Here is a 13,131-nt window from a genome sequence, read left to right as displayed (position 1 = left end):
AAATAAAACAGTGATATAATAATTTTAGTTCAAAAGTTATAAAATATTAATAATTACTCTAGTTATATTATGTTTCCTCCACCCAAATCCTATGGCAGGACAACAGTCGACAAAACAGAGCTCCAAAAGTCTGGTGAAAGAAATAGTAATAGTAACGCTCAACATAACATAATATGTCAGCGCTCACTACTTCTCTTCACCTCTTTCCCAATAATCCAATTTTACGCACAAAACTACATTTCCCATCGTTCTCCACAACGATTTCATCAAGCTCTTACCCAAAACTGGTAGGTATATATAATATAATATAATTGTTTTAATAAGGCTTTGTTATTTATTTAAGACGGGCAAACGGGTCACATGCCGGCACGGGTCGATTCAAAAAAAGGGTTACTTTGATTCGGGTCGAAAGAGGTAAGGTCAAGATGGGTTTCGGTTGAAAATGGGTTGGTTTAAAATTTAGTTTATGAAACTACTGTACATTTATGCTTTGCTTCTGGTTTTGGCCGGTGGCAGACCCAGAAAAAAAATTTATAGGGGTCGGATGTCAAAATTTCATAGGGTCGATAAGGATTTTTAACATATATATATACCTTTTAAACAAAAATTTCACAGGGGTCGGCCGACACCTACACCAAAGGTGTAGGTCCGCGACTGGTTTTGGCATCGGTTACGCGTGTTCAGCCGTCAGTTATCAAAGAATACAAATATTCATATAATTCAAAGTTTGAAATCAGTCCATTTGATCTTCAAGTCAACTTTACTGATGCAGCGATGCTTCATTATCTTCCATTGCTCCTCTTGAAGCAGTCCTTTTCGACATTGATGGAACTCTTTGTGACTCGGATCCTCTCCATTACTATGCCTTCCGTGATATGCTCCAAGAGGTACTTTATTTAACCGTTTGATCTCTGTTTTATCGTTTTGAATCTTACTAAAACATACTTATAGAGCATTTGGTTTTTGTTTTTATAGATAGGATTTATTGATGGGTCACCTATCGATGAAGATTTTTTCATAAATAATATTAGTGGCAAGCATAACGAAGAGTTTGTAATGTTCTTCTCCCTGATGGGATTTTGAAAAGGCCACGAAGTTCATGGTTGACAAGGAAGCTTTGTTTAGAAGGTAATTTGTATCATCATGTCAAGTGCACTAGTTTATCACGTGCTTTGACTTTTGAGGTCAAACATTACTTTCTAAATTTAGAATCCATATGGATCAGGCATATGACTAAAAAGCTTTGTTTAGAAGGTAATTTGTATCATTATATAAGCAAAAACTCGTAAGTTCTCCCTTAAAAGGTCAAATCTAGAAACACTAAAAAGACGTGTCTTTTGATGAGTTAAATGTGTCGTGCCGTGATATTGACCAGGTTATATTAATCGTGTTAAACGGGTCGTGTTACATATTCATAAAAGTTCCGGTGTTTGTGTTTTAGGAAACGACACATTTAGTTAATCGTGTCGTGTCTGACCCGTTTAACACGCTTAGACCTGTTTTGCAAGCCATCTGAGGTAAAGCAGACTTTTAAAGTCATAATAATTATGGTATTGTTCTTTCTCCATAAATATTCAAATTAGGTGTCAATTTGAAGTTATTCAAGTCATTTTGACCTTGAAATGTAACTTTTAACTCTCGTCTATAAACAAACAGATTGGCAGCTGAACAATTGGAACCTATAAGCGGCTTAAATGACGTATGCAAATGGGTAGAAAATCTTGGCCTGAAACGGGCTGCGGTTACAAACGCTCCAAATCAAATGCTGAGTTGCGGATTTCAATGCTTAAACTAGAAGATTTCTTTGAAGTGATAGTTTTAGCTGAAGAATGTGCAAGACCAAAACCTTTTCCTGATCCACACCTCAAGGCTCTAAATGCACTTAAAGTTTCCCCAAATCACACATTTGTATTTGAGGTATGAACTCAACTCGATCATCTCTTAAAATAGCCCAACTGTTCAATACGTATGCCGTGTGTTTCATGTGCAACTTTTTGTGTGTTACTTAGGATTCTGTTTCAGGAATTAAAGCAGCCAATGGAGCCGGGATGGCAGCTGTTGGTATGGCTACTAGAAACCCTGAACAAATGCTACTAGATGCAGGGGCATCGCTCGTTATCAAGGATTATAACGACCCTAAATTATGGGAAAATCTTCAAGAGATGGTACAGCAAAAGTCGCCTATTTGATCCAACTATGACAACAAAGCGTGTCAAAAGTTTGTAGATTAGTTGGTTCTTCAAATTTAATAACCATCTCTTTCACTAAATTGCAGTATTTTTTAAAACATTTCATTTTCTGAAAAATATATGCATGTGATTAAGAACAATAAGAGGATCTGAATTTGGGTTTTTGATTGATAATTTGTGGGTGCCACTCAATATTGTCGATCACGTGATCTTTCTTTAAGAGTAAAAAAATAAAAAAAGGAACAGATCTTTTTTTTAACGACCAACAAAACTTATATGATAAATCAAAATAGCTGCTAGGTTGGCAATCCCCAAAACACCTTAAAAAGAAATGATTCTACATGATGAGAGTATGCAATTATAGCTTAAAAGGTAAGTTAGAAGATAGAATGGCAACATTAATCGACTCATGAGAGAAATTTAAGAAAAGTCCGAGATAATTAAACGAAAGAAAGAAAAGGAAAAGAATCATTTCCTTTCTCTTTCTTTTCATTTCCTTTCCTTTTCTTCACTAACTTTCTTTCCATCCAAATAAAACCTTCCATTTTACCCTTACTTTTCCTTTCAATTCCTACCCTTTCTTTCCTCTAATGAAACTCGGAAACACACATTTTCCTATTTCCTTCCCTTTCCATCCTTAAATGAAACTTGGGAACACAACCAATCTTATTTCCTACCTTTTCGTTTCTTTTCTTTCCCTAAATGATACTCAGGAACACAACATAAGACAATATAGAGGAATTTGGTGGATGACAACATTGTCGGCTCATGTTGTATGTATATGTTATGGAACACCAGCTTATGGCCTTAAAACCAATAAAACTAGACACTTATTGGTATAACATATAACCTTTAGTATACTTAACTAGATGACATAGAATCATTGAGAGAGTTTGTTTCAATTTTCAGAAGGTAGATATCTTTATAAAACAATATCACATTGCATGATAGATAAAAAAAAGTATACAAAGTATGAGAAGAAAAAATAGGCAATGCATCAACCAAGTAAACAAGCATATGACCAATTAACATGCCAATCAGCCAATACATAATTGTATATCATTGACTTGTAGTTGTACATCAACCAGCTAAATAATCCCCAATTTTGATAATGATGTAATAATGCTGTAATATAAATTTCTTATTTCTTGTTTCGTAAACTATAATGAATATGAATTTTGCTATAGCAAATTCCGGTACCATAACTAATCGAACCATACCGATCGAATCTTAGGTTCTCTGCTGCAACGCGCGGGCACTTCCACTAGTCTACTAAGTTACAGACTTCTTGTGTTAGCTAATTAATATGAATAAAATTATGTTTAATTTTTTTATTTAACATGTCACTTATTTCTGTCAGGGCTAGGGTGCTTTATTTCTTGTAAGTTGATACACGTTTTGTATAGATGGACGAAGCACTATGTTTTCTTTTTCGTTTGAGCAGACAACTTAATGTATAATAATGTTTACATTAGAATTAGTTGACTTTCATTAGTCAAACATTGCAAGTTTGATTGACTTTGACTAAAAACGATCTTTAATTAGGGCTCACTATATTTCCTTCGAGCTTCATTCAACCCACGATTCCTGATCAATTGGGTCCGTATCCGGGCTGATCTAATTCCCCTTTCCGTTTTACCATTTTGATAAACCCATGCATAGCCCAGTTAACGATACTATTCACCATCAAGATACAGTTCCAGACTTCCAGCTATTGTTCAACCAACTTTTGACTTACTGGTCAAAAGTGACCAAAAAAGTCCACCTTCTCCAAAAGTCAACTCTGGCCAATAGAAATTCGAGTTTGATTAAAATTTCAGATTTGCACAAAGAATTCGCAACTTCATTTTTTTCCAGAAAGACTAGAATGCCCTTTATGGTCATAACAATTTCTTGACAAATAGATTTCCAAATCTTGATATACACATTCCGTTGACTTTCATAGTTCCTCCATAAGTCAAAGTTGACACCAAAAGAGTCAAACCAAATAGGAGTGCCAGTTTTGACCAGTTTTCTTCTCTTTTCCATTTGTTCCATAATGACCAAAATACCCCTTTTGTCAAAAACCTTTCAAAGGGTTCTGAACTACCATGATCTTTTAGATACTTCGTCTTCCATTAATGCAAAGGCTTCACTTTGGTGAATATGAGGATTAGTGCTACTCAGTTACTTTTAGTAAAAAGAAAAATTCAACCAAAACATGAATTTCAAACTTTTCCCAGCTGCAGTATCTTGTACCAAGTAAATAGCAGGCCTAAGAGCATGGTGCTGCCACCTCTATTTCCGGGCTAGAATGGTAATGAAAAATACAAATGTCAAAGCTGATTCGAAATTGGTCAAATTTGATTTAAAAAGTCTAGCATGATTAAATAAATAGTCAAAAATTTTAAAAATTCAGGTTTGACCATAAAAGAGCCAACTTTGACTCAAAAGTCAAACTTGACTAAAAACTCAAACTTTGCCAGTTTCTTTTTCATCTTCATACTTTCCACCTCCACTTTCAAGACTCAAAAAACATATGATAAAACTTACATTATTGCTTCAATTATATTTATTTCTAAAATGTTCACAGTAATATTTCTGAATATGCAATAGTAAAATTATTCTTTGCCTGCAAGGTGAAGCATAAGAACTTTCACATTAGCTCTGCAGCAATAAGCAGTGCCCTAATATGATCAAATCAATTTGTAAAATTGCACTTACTTGCACTGTTATCTGCAATTCAGCATCATTATGACTGTATAGGTAACATCACACGTAACTATAGGTAATTTATCCGCAAACAAATGATTAGCATGTTTAATTTCATACAAAAACTGACTCGCCTAGACATTATATCAACCCGGTAATGTGCAGCTAATTATTGGTCTCGATCCTGAACCAACCGGCAGCCAATTTTACTGCCTTTCTTGGTTTCGATTCGGTTCGGTCATACCTGATACCTTGGCTATAAATATCATTAAGTGTTCTAGTTAGGGGTCACTTTGAAATTATTTAAGTCATTTGACCTTAAAAATAAACTTTAAACTCGTGGCTATAAATAAACAGTGGTTTATGGACAATTGGAACTATAAATATCATTAAGTGTTCTAGTTAGGAGTCACTTTTATCCGGGCTTATCTAATTCCCCTTTCTCGTTTTACCATTTCGATAAACCCATGACACCTCATTTCTCAAGCATAGCCCATTTAACCAACTTTTGACTTATTGGTCAAAATTGACAAAAAGAAGTCAACTCTGGCCAATAGAAATTAAAATTTAGATTTGGACAAAGAATTTTTAATCATTAGTCATGTGACTTTTTACCGAACTAGGGCGTTAAATACGTTTTGTAGGGGTATGGTACTAAACCTGGTTTTACGACCCTAAATTTATTATGTTTGGCTTATTTTATTATATGGACTAATACAATGTTATTGGGCTGAGGGGGTTTTGTGGAGGTAACCCTAACTGGGCTAGGCCCATTAGGGTACCATGATGGTGGCCATGAGGCTCCCTATATAAGGAGGTCTCCACATCCTTATTCAGGGGGGTCATTCTCAATAAGAGCCACCACCATATTTTTGTGTCTGTGAACAAGAGATCCTGGAGATTTCTTAGCGGTCACCTCCACACCCCCAAAAAGTCATTGCAGATCACGAGCAGCCGGAGGAGAAGATCAAGACGTGGTTCGTTCATCTCAAAATCCGTGGAAACATCGTCATGGATCAGGTCAGATTCATTTCGTGCTTCGACATTGGCGCCATCCGTGGGACGGCAATGAACCACAATTGCTTCTCGTCTCGGCCCTCCGATCTGTTCATCAATATCTCAGGTCTACGGTCTCTTCTTTCAGATATGTTCTATGGAAATCCAAAAATCCGTAGATCTAAAAATACTTCCAGATCTGGAAATACACAGGAAGAAATACCACCAAACTTTTGGGGGAAACCCTTAGATCTGTGTTTTTTCTAAGTGAAATCTACCAAATCTAGTTATGATTTTTTCAGATCTGGGTTCGTTTGAGCAACAGTCACATTTCATATTCATAGATCTATAAACCCTATCAGATCTGTTGGTTTTACATAAAACCTACCTGATGTGGATATTCAAAATCTTTGGATCATGCGCGCCACAGCGGGTCGCATGCGCGCTCCAGGCGATTACTCTCCGCCACAGCGGGTCGCATACGCGCTCCCGGCGATCACTCTACGCCATAGCGGGTCGCATGCGCGCCCCCGGCGATCACTCTACGCCACAGCGGGTCGCATACGCGCTCCCGGCGATCACTCTACGCCACAGCGGGTCGCATGCGCGCTCCCGGCGATCACTCTACGCCACAGCGGGTCGCATGCGCGCCCCCGGCGATCACTCTACGCCACAGCGGGTCGCATGCGCGCCCCCGGCGATCACTCTACGCCACAGCGGGTTGCATGCGCGCTCCCGGCGATTACTCTACGCCACAGCTCACGCATATCACATGCTCACGCATCTCATATGCTCACGCATCACATATGTTATTGGGCTTCACGTATGCTCATGCATATCAGATGCTCACGCATCACGCATGCTCACGCGTACCACATATGCTCACGCATACCACATATGCTCACGCATCACGTATGCTCACGCATATCACATGCTCACGCATCACTTATGTTATTGGGCTTCACGTATGCTCATGCATATCAGATGCTCACGCATCATGCACGCTCACGCACCACATCTGCGCGTGAGAATAAAGAAGACCTTGCGCAGGCCGCGCGAAAGCGACACAACAAATGAGGAACAGTCTAATCCAAATCAGGATAAGAACAACCATGATTGTACCCATATGGCTACGCGCCCTCATAATATCCTACATGGCTACGCGCCATACTTAAAGGTTGGGAATCCTCATAATATCCCATATGGCTACGCGCCATACTTAAAGGTTGGGAATCCTCATAATATCCCATATGGCTACGCGCCATACTTAAAGGTTGGGAATCCTCATAATATCCCATATGGCTACGCGCTATACTTAAAGGTTGGGAATCCTCATAATATCTCATATGGCTACGCGCCATACTTAAAGGTTGGGAATCCTCATAATATCCCATATGGCTACGCGCCATACTTAAAGGTTGGGAATCCTCATAATATCCCATAGGCCACGCGCCAAACTTAAAAGGTTGGGAATCCTCATAAACCCATAGGCCACGCGCCAAACTTAAAGGTTGGGAATCCTCATAAACCCATTGGTCGCGCGCAAGCTTTTATTATTCTTATAGCTCGTAAGACGCCACGCGCGCAGGCTTCATTATTCTTATAGCTCGTAAGACGCCTCGCGCGCAAGCTTTTATTATTCTTATAGCTCGTAAGACGCCTCGCGCGCAAGCTTTTATTATTCTTATAGCTCGTAAGACGCCTCGCGTGCAAGCTTTTATTATTCTTATAGCTCGTAAGACGCCACGCGCGCAGGCTTCATTATTCTTATAGCTCGTAAGACGCCTCGCGCGCAAGCTTTTATTATTCTTATAGCTCGTAAGACGCCTCGCGCGCAAGCTTTTATTATTCTTATAGCTCGTAAGACGCCACGCGCGCAGGCTTCATTATTCTCATAGATCCATAAGTCGCCTCGCGCGCAGGCTTCATTATTTTTACAGCCCGTAAGTAGCCTCGCGCGCAGGCTTTATTATTCTCAGACCCGTAAGTCGCCTCGCGCGCTGGCTTTATTATTCTCAGACCCGTAAGTCGCCTCGCGCGCAGGCTTTATTATTCTCAGCTCGTAAGTCGCCTCGTGCGCAGGCTTTTTTAGTCTCATAGCTCGTAAGTCGCCTCGCGCGCAAGCTTTATTATTCTCATAGCTCGTAAGTCGCCTCGCGCGCAAGCTTTATTATTTTTATAGCTCGTAAGCTGCCTCGCGCGTAAGTTATGTTACATTATTATCGAGACGCGCACTCTATCTTTTGTCAGGCCCCGCGCCACTATTGTTATGATGCGTGCTATATCTTATTCATGCTAGTGCACCATCATTATCATAAAAACCACAACACGTCACCATCATGAAGAAAGCCTCCCAAAAACTCAAAGACAATAAAGATAAGGCCGAAGAAAAGGGAAAAACCGCCTCACGCCCTAACACACCTCATAAAGTCCAGCGCTCCACCTAAACGCTTGCGCGCCCAGGAGCAACGCTGGACTTGGGGGGCTTGTAGGGGTATGGTACTAAACCTGGTTTTACGACCCTAAATTTATTATGTTTGGCTTATTTTATTATATGGACTAATACAATGTTATTGGGCTGAGGGGGTTTTGTGGAGGTAACCCTAACTGGGCTAGGCCCATTAGGGTACCATGATGGTGGCCATGAGGCTCCCTATATAAGGAGGTCTCCACATCCTTATTCAGGGGGGTCATTCTCAATAAGAGCCACCACCATATTTTTGTGTCTGTGAACAAGAGATCCTGGAGATTTCTTAGCGGTCACCTCCACACCCCCAAAAAGTCATTGCAGATCACGAGCAGCCGGAGGAGAAGATCAAGACGTGGTTCGTTCATCTCAAAATCCGTGGAAACATCGTCATGGATCAGGTCAGATTCATTTCGTGCTTCGACACGTTTTATATTCGTTATGTTAAGCAAGCATGCTGTTAAATATGATGCTTATGCTAAATCCATGTTAAACATCTTGTTTAACGAAGTTAATAATAAAGATGTACATTTTGAAGAACTTAAAGGGGGTGAAGTTGCAACTTTGGAAAATAAGTTCGTTAAGAGTTTAACAATAAGCCGTTGATAGATTTGTTCCATCATATGATTTCAATTCTCTATCGTTTTCGTTTATGTTTGTTTCTTTATATTCAATTTGTATTTTCTTTGTGTACTAGTTCCTCGGTGTTATTAATTACATTCCATATGACCAAAATACCCTTCCACCATTTAGCTCTCTTACTCTTGTTTTTTATATTTGAAACTGATATTATTAATTATGTGTAACTTTATTGTATACGAATATTTACCTGAGAACATAAAAAATATAATGAATACACATAAATCTGGTGCATAAATTATTTAATAATACACATAATTTTGACTTAGAAAGTCAACAAATATTGAACATGTTCTTATTTTAACTGGTGCAGGGCACAAGTTTAAAATATTTTTTAATAAGAACCGAATGTGTAACATGTTTATTACTTGTGCTGCTGGTGTATTCAGATCAGATTTTGCTTAACTGATGACTTGTCAACTGCTAATGGATGATGTTTATCCGTTCTTGGATTGATGTGATAAACTGGTGATGTATTGCTGTTAAGTTGCTCAAATACATATGGGTTCAAAGGTGAAACATGGTGCTTTTAACTTTATAATGTTTATGGTGTTATGGTTCTTGTTAGCCTGTTATGGCATAACAACATTCGGTTCGGCCCAAGAAACCAACCAGTTTGGGCCTCGATTTTAAATATACATGTTGTAGTCGGTTTTGGGTTGGTTATGTCTGAACCAGAGACCAACCAAGAAACTCGAGACTGAACTTAAATAAATATTTAAACTGCAGCAATAGGCTATCGAAAACAAAAAACCGATCTGTTCATTCTTGAAGCTGTTTTGCTCTATATTCTTTTTTGGGGGTACTGAATTTCAAATTCTGGAAGATTAACAATTGTTCTTCTTCCTATTGTAGGTTGTCACATTTTGGATTGGGCTTCTGGAAATGTTATGCATAGATTATATGGTGTGAAAGTCAACGGTGGTCAAAGATTGGTTGGTATTGTTTTTAATTATCAAATATTGATGATCTGTATTAAAATCATAAACTGGACACTTATAGACTTCTGGGCTATTATAATGACCAGGATACAAATGCCCGACCCGACAAAAACCAGACCAATCCATCCTTTGATGGTCTGGACCTTATAGACTGCCGGCTGCTCTCCACCCCCTCTATCTCATTAAACCCAGATACCCCTTGAACAGGTTATAACATCTCATTGCATTAAAAATTAATCTTACCAAATATTTGATTTGAAAATCCTATAAAATAGGGATACACTAAAAATTAATATCCTATTCTTTTTAATAAAAAAGATATTTATAATTAAGAAACAACTTTATAGTAAAAATAAAATAAGCGGGTCATGGGTCTCACCAAACCCAAATAACTTTTAAACGGGTTATAACATGTCATTTATTTATGAGCCCTTTCATCCCTAAGTATATTATTCACTTCCTTAAAATAAATAAAATTAAAATTCAAAAAATATATAAATATTAGAAACGAAAAATATGAAACAACCCCATGATGTGGAGGATAAAAGCTAGTATAAAACATATAAATTACATTATCATTATATTCCGTGACTTGAAAAAATAAACCCAACATTTAGCCAGGGGGCCTTTAGGATCCAACACGTTGCCTGTGTGGAGTGAAAAGATATACTCACCGTAAATCAAAACAATAGTATTATCTTGTTTTCACATTTTATAGGTCTAAAAAGTATAAAGACTTCCTAAAGCAATCATTTTATAATAATTTTTTTTTGTAGTTAGGAGAATAAAATAATTTAATTCCACAAAGTAGAAGATTGTGAAAATACATTATTATGTTGACTTATAGTAGCTCCTGGTTCACATCTTGCCCAACTTATCTTAACATACCTTCTTTTGTTTAGACATTTCATTTCATCCTACATTTTTTTGCAACCATCTCGTGAATTTCTGGTCTACAGGGTTTATAACTACTCCTCTTATTACAGGACGCTTACCTACCAACGCTTAGATCCGGCTCTACCCAAACTTTTCTGGTTCACCCTAACATTTCCTGCTTGTCCGACTGTTACTGAGATAAATCTATTCTTATGCTTCTCATAAAATTATTAGTTTTCTTACATTAATCCTACCCTTGTATAATCCAAAGTAACATGGTTGGCTGCAATCGCTTCCTGTCAGTGTCAGGAGCTATGTTTTATGTTATGTTTCCTCCACCCAAATCCTATGGCAAGAAAACAGTCGACAGAACAGAGCACCAAAATGTCTGGTGAAAGACAGAGTAACACTCATTGAGCAACACAAATGTCAACGCTCGCTCCTTATATTCATCTCTTCCCCAATAATCCTATTTCTATTTTACGCTCAAAACCACATTCAGCTTTGCTTCTGGTTTCGGCACCAGTTACGCATGTTTAAATGTCGGTTAGGCGCATTTCAATTAGTTAACTTATTAATGCAGCAATGCTTCATTATCTTCCATTGCTCCTCTTGAAGCAATCCTTTTCGACATTGATGGAACTCTCTGTGACTCCGATCCTCTTCATTACTACGCCTTCCGTGATATGCTCCAGGAGGTACTTTATTCAACCGTTTTGATCTCCGTTTGTCATTTTAAATCTTGCTAAAACATACTTAGAGAGCATTGATTTTCATTTTTGATTTTTATAGATAGGCTTTAATGATGGATCACCTATCGATGAGGAATTCTTCATAAATAACGATAGCGGCAAGCATAACGAAGAGCTTTGTAATGTTCTTCTTCCCAACCGGGAGTTTGAAAAGGCCATGAAGTTCATGGTTGACAAGGAAGCTTTGTTTAGAAGGTAATTTGTAGGGGTACGAGCTCGACTGGGCTTGAGCTCAGCTTGCTTTGACTTACGAGAGCTCAAGCTCGAGCTCGGTTCATTACTCATGTTTCAAGCTCAAGCCCGGCTTGTGCGCAGCTTGTTTGTTATTATTTTTAATTATTTGTGTTATTGAGAAAACCTTAACGAGCCTAAAGCTCGGCTCTGCAGTGTGAAATAAATACATAGAAGTTCAAAAAAGTTAAAACTCAAAACTACGCTAGGCCCGTTAAGGCTCGACAAACCTAAACGATCTTCCCATACGAGGCTTGAGCTTTGGCTCGATAACTAAACGAGCTTTTATTTGACGCTCGGGCTCGGCTCATTTCGAGTTTTTTTTATTTATTTGATCACGAGTAGCTCACGTGCGTCTCTGCTCGTCTGCACCCCTAGTAGTTTGTATCATTATTTAAGTAAAAGCTAGTAAGTTTGCCCTTCAAAGATAAAATCTATAAAAACTAAAAAAAGATATGTTCTTTGACATAAAGTTCTGAGTAACTCGTGTTAAAAATTTTAATATTAATCGTGTTAAAAGGGCCCATGTTTGTGTTTGAGGAAATGAAACATTTAATTAATCATGCGTGTTGGTGTTTAATACTTCTGTCAATCGTGTCTGGCCCGCTTAACACATTCAGACCTGATTTGCTGTCCCGTTGAGGTAAAACATGATGCCTTTTAAAGTTATAATCTTTATTGTACTGTTATTCAAGTCATTTTGACCTTAAAATGTAACGTTTTAATTCTTGTCTAAAAACAAACAGATTGGCAGCCGAACAATTGGAACCTATAAGCGGCTTAAACGATGTATGCAAATGGGTAGAAGATCTTGGCCTGAAACGGGCTGCGGTTACAAACGCTCCAAAATCAAATGCTGAGTTGCTGATTTCAATGCTTAAACTGCAAGATTTCTTTGAAGTGATAGTTTTAGTTGAAGAATGTGCAAGGCCAAAACCTTTTCCTGATCCGTACCTTAAGGCTCTAAATGCACTTAAATTTTCCCCAAATCACACATTTGTGTTTGAGGTATGAACTCAACTCAATCATCTGTTAAAATAACCAATTGTTTCAATACGTATGCCAATTGCCATGTGTTTTCATGTGCAACTTTTTGTGTGTTGCCTAGGATTCTGTTTAGGGAATTAAAGCAGCTAATGGAGCCGGGATGGCGGCTGTTGGTATGGCTACTAGAAACCCTGAACAAATGCTACTAGATGCCAGGGCATCGCTCGTTATCAAGGATTATAACGACCCAAAATTATGGGAAAATCTACAAGAGATGGTACAACAAAAGTCGCCTATTTGATCCAACTATGACAGCAAAGTGCGTCAAAAGTTTGTAGATTAGTTGGTTCTTCAAATTTAAT

At 38.1% G+C, this 13,131-nt stretch overlaps 1 protein-coding gene and 1 pseudogene across 2 annotated transcripts; both read left to right on the top strand.

The window, feature by feature from the left end:
- The first annotated feature begins 772 nt into the window (after positions 1–772).
- LOC143577042 (haloacid dehalogenase-like hydrolase domain-containing protein Sgpp pseudogene) lies at positions 773–2,187 on the top strand (annotated as a pseudogene). Its single transcript, XR_013143048.1, has 3 exons — positions 773–887; positions 976–1,128; positions 1,657–2,187. The product of XR_013143048.1 is annotated as a haloacid dehalogenase-like hydrolase domain-containing protein Sgpp pseudogene (transcript).
- A 6,597-nt stretch (positions 2,188–8,784) lies between these two features.
- Positions 8,785–13,057, top strand: LOC143577039 (haloacid dehalogenase-like hydrolase domain-containing protein Sgpp). Its single transcript, XM_077060986.1, has 5 exons — positions 8,785–8,918; positions 11,383–11,497; positions 11,592–11,746; positions 12,529–12,790; positions 12,891–13,057. The coding sequence occupies exons 1-5, from the start codon at positions 8,785–8,787 to the stop codon at positions 12,900–12,902; spliced, it is 678 nt and encodes a 225-aa protein (XP_076917101.1). The 3' UTR covers positions 12,903–13,057.
- Positions 13,058–13,131: the final 74 nt, after the last annotated feature.

Source organism: Bidens hawaiensis, unplaced genomic scaffold (assembly GCF_021521415.1).
Source record: "Bidens hawaiensis isolate Kalapana, Puna unplaced genomic scaffold, B.hawaiensis_p1.1 tig00028457_1, whole genome shotgun sequence".
In the NCBI taxonomy this organism is placed as follows: domain Eukaryota; kingdom Viridiplantae; phylum Streptophyta; class Magnoliopsida; order Asterales; family Asteraceae; genus Bidens; species Bidens hawaiensis.
Note: the sequence above shows the minus strand (reverse complement) of the source record. Positions and strands in the feature narration are given on the sequence as shown.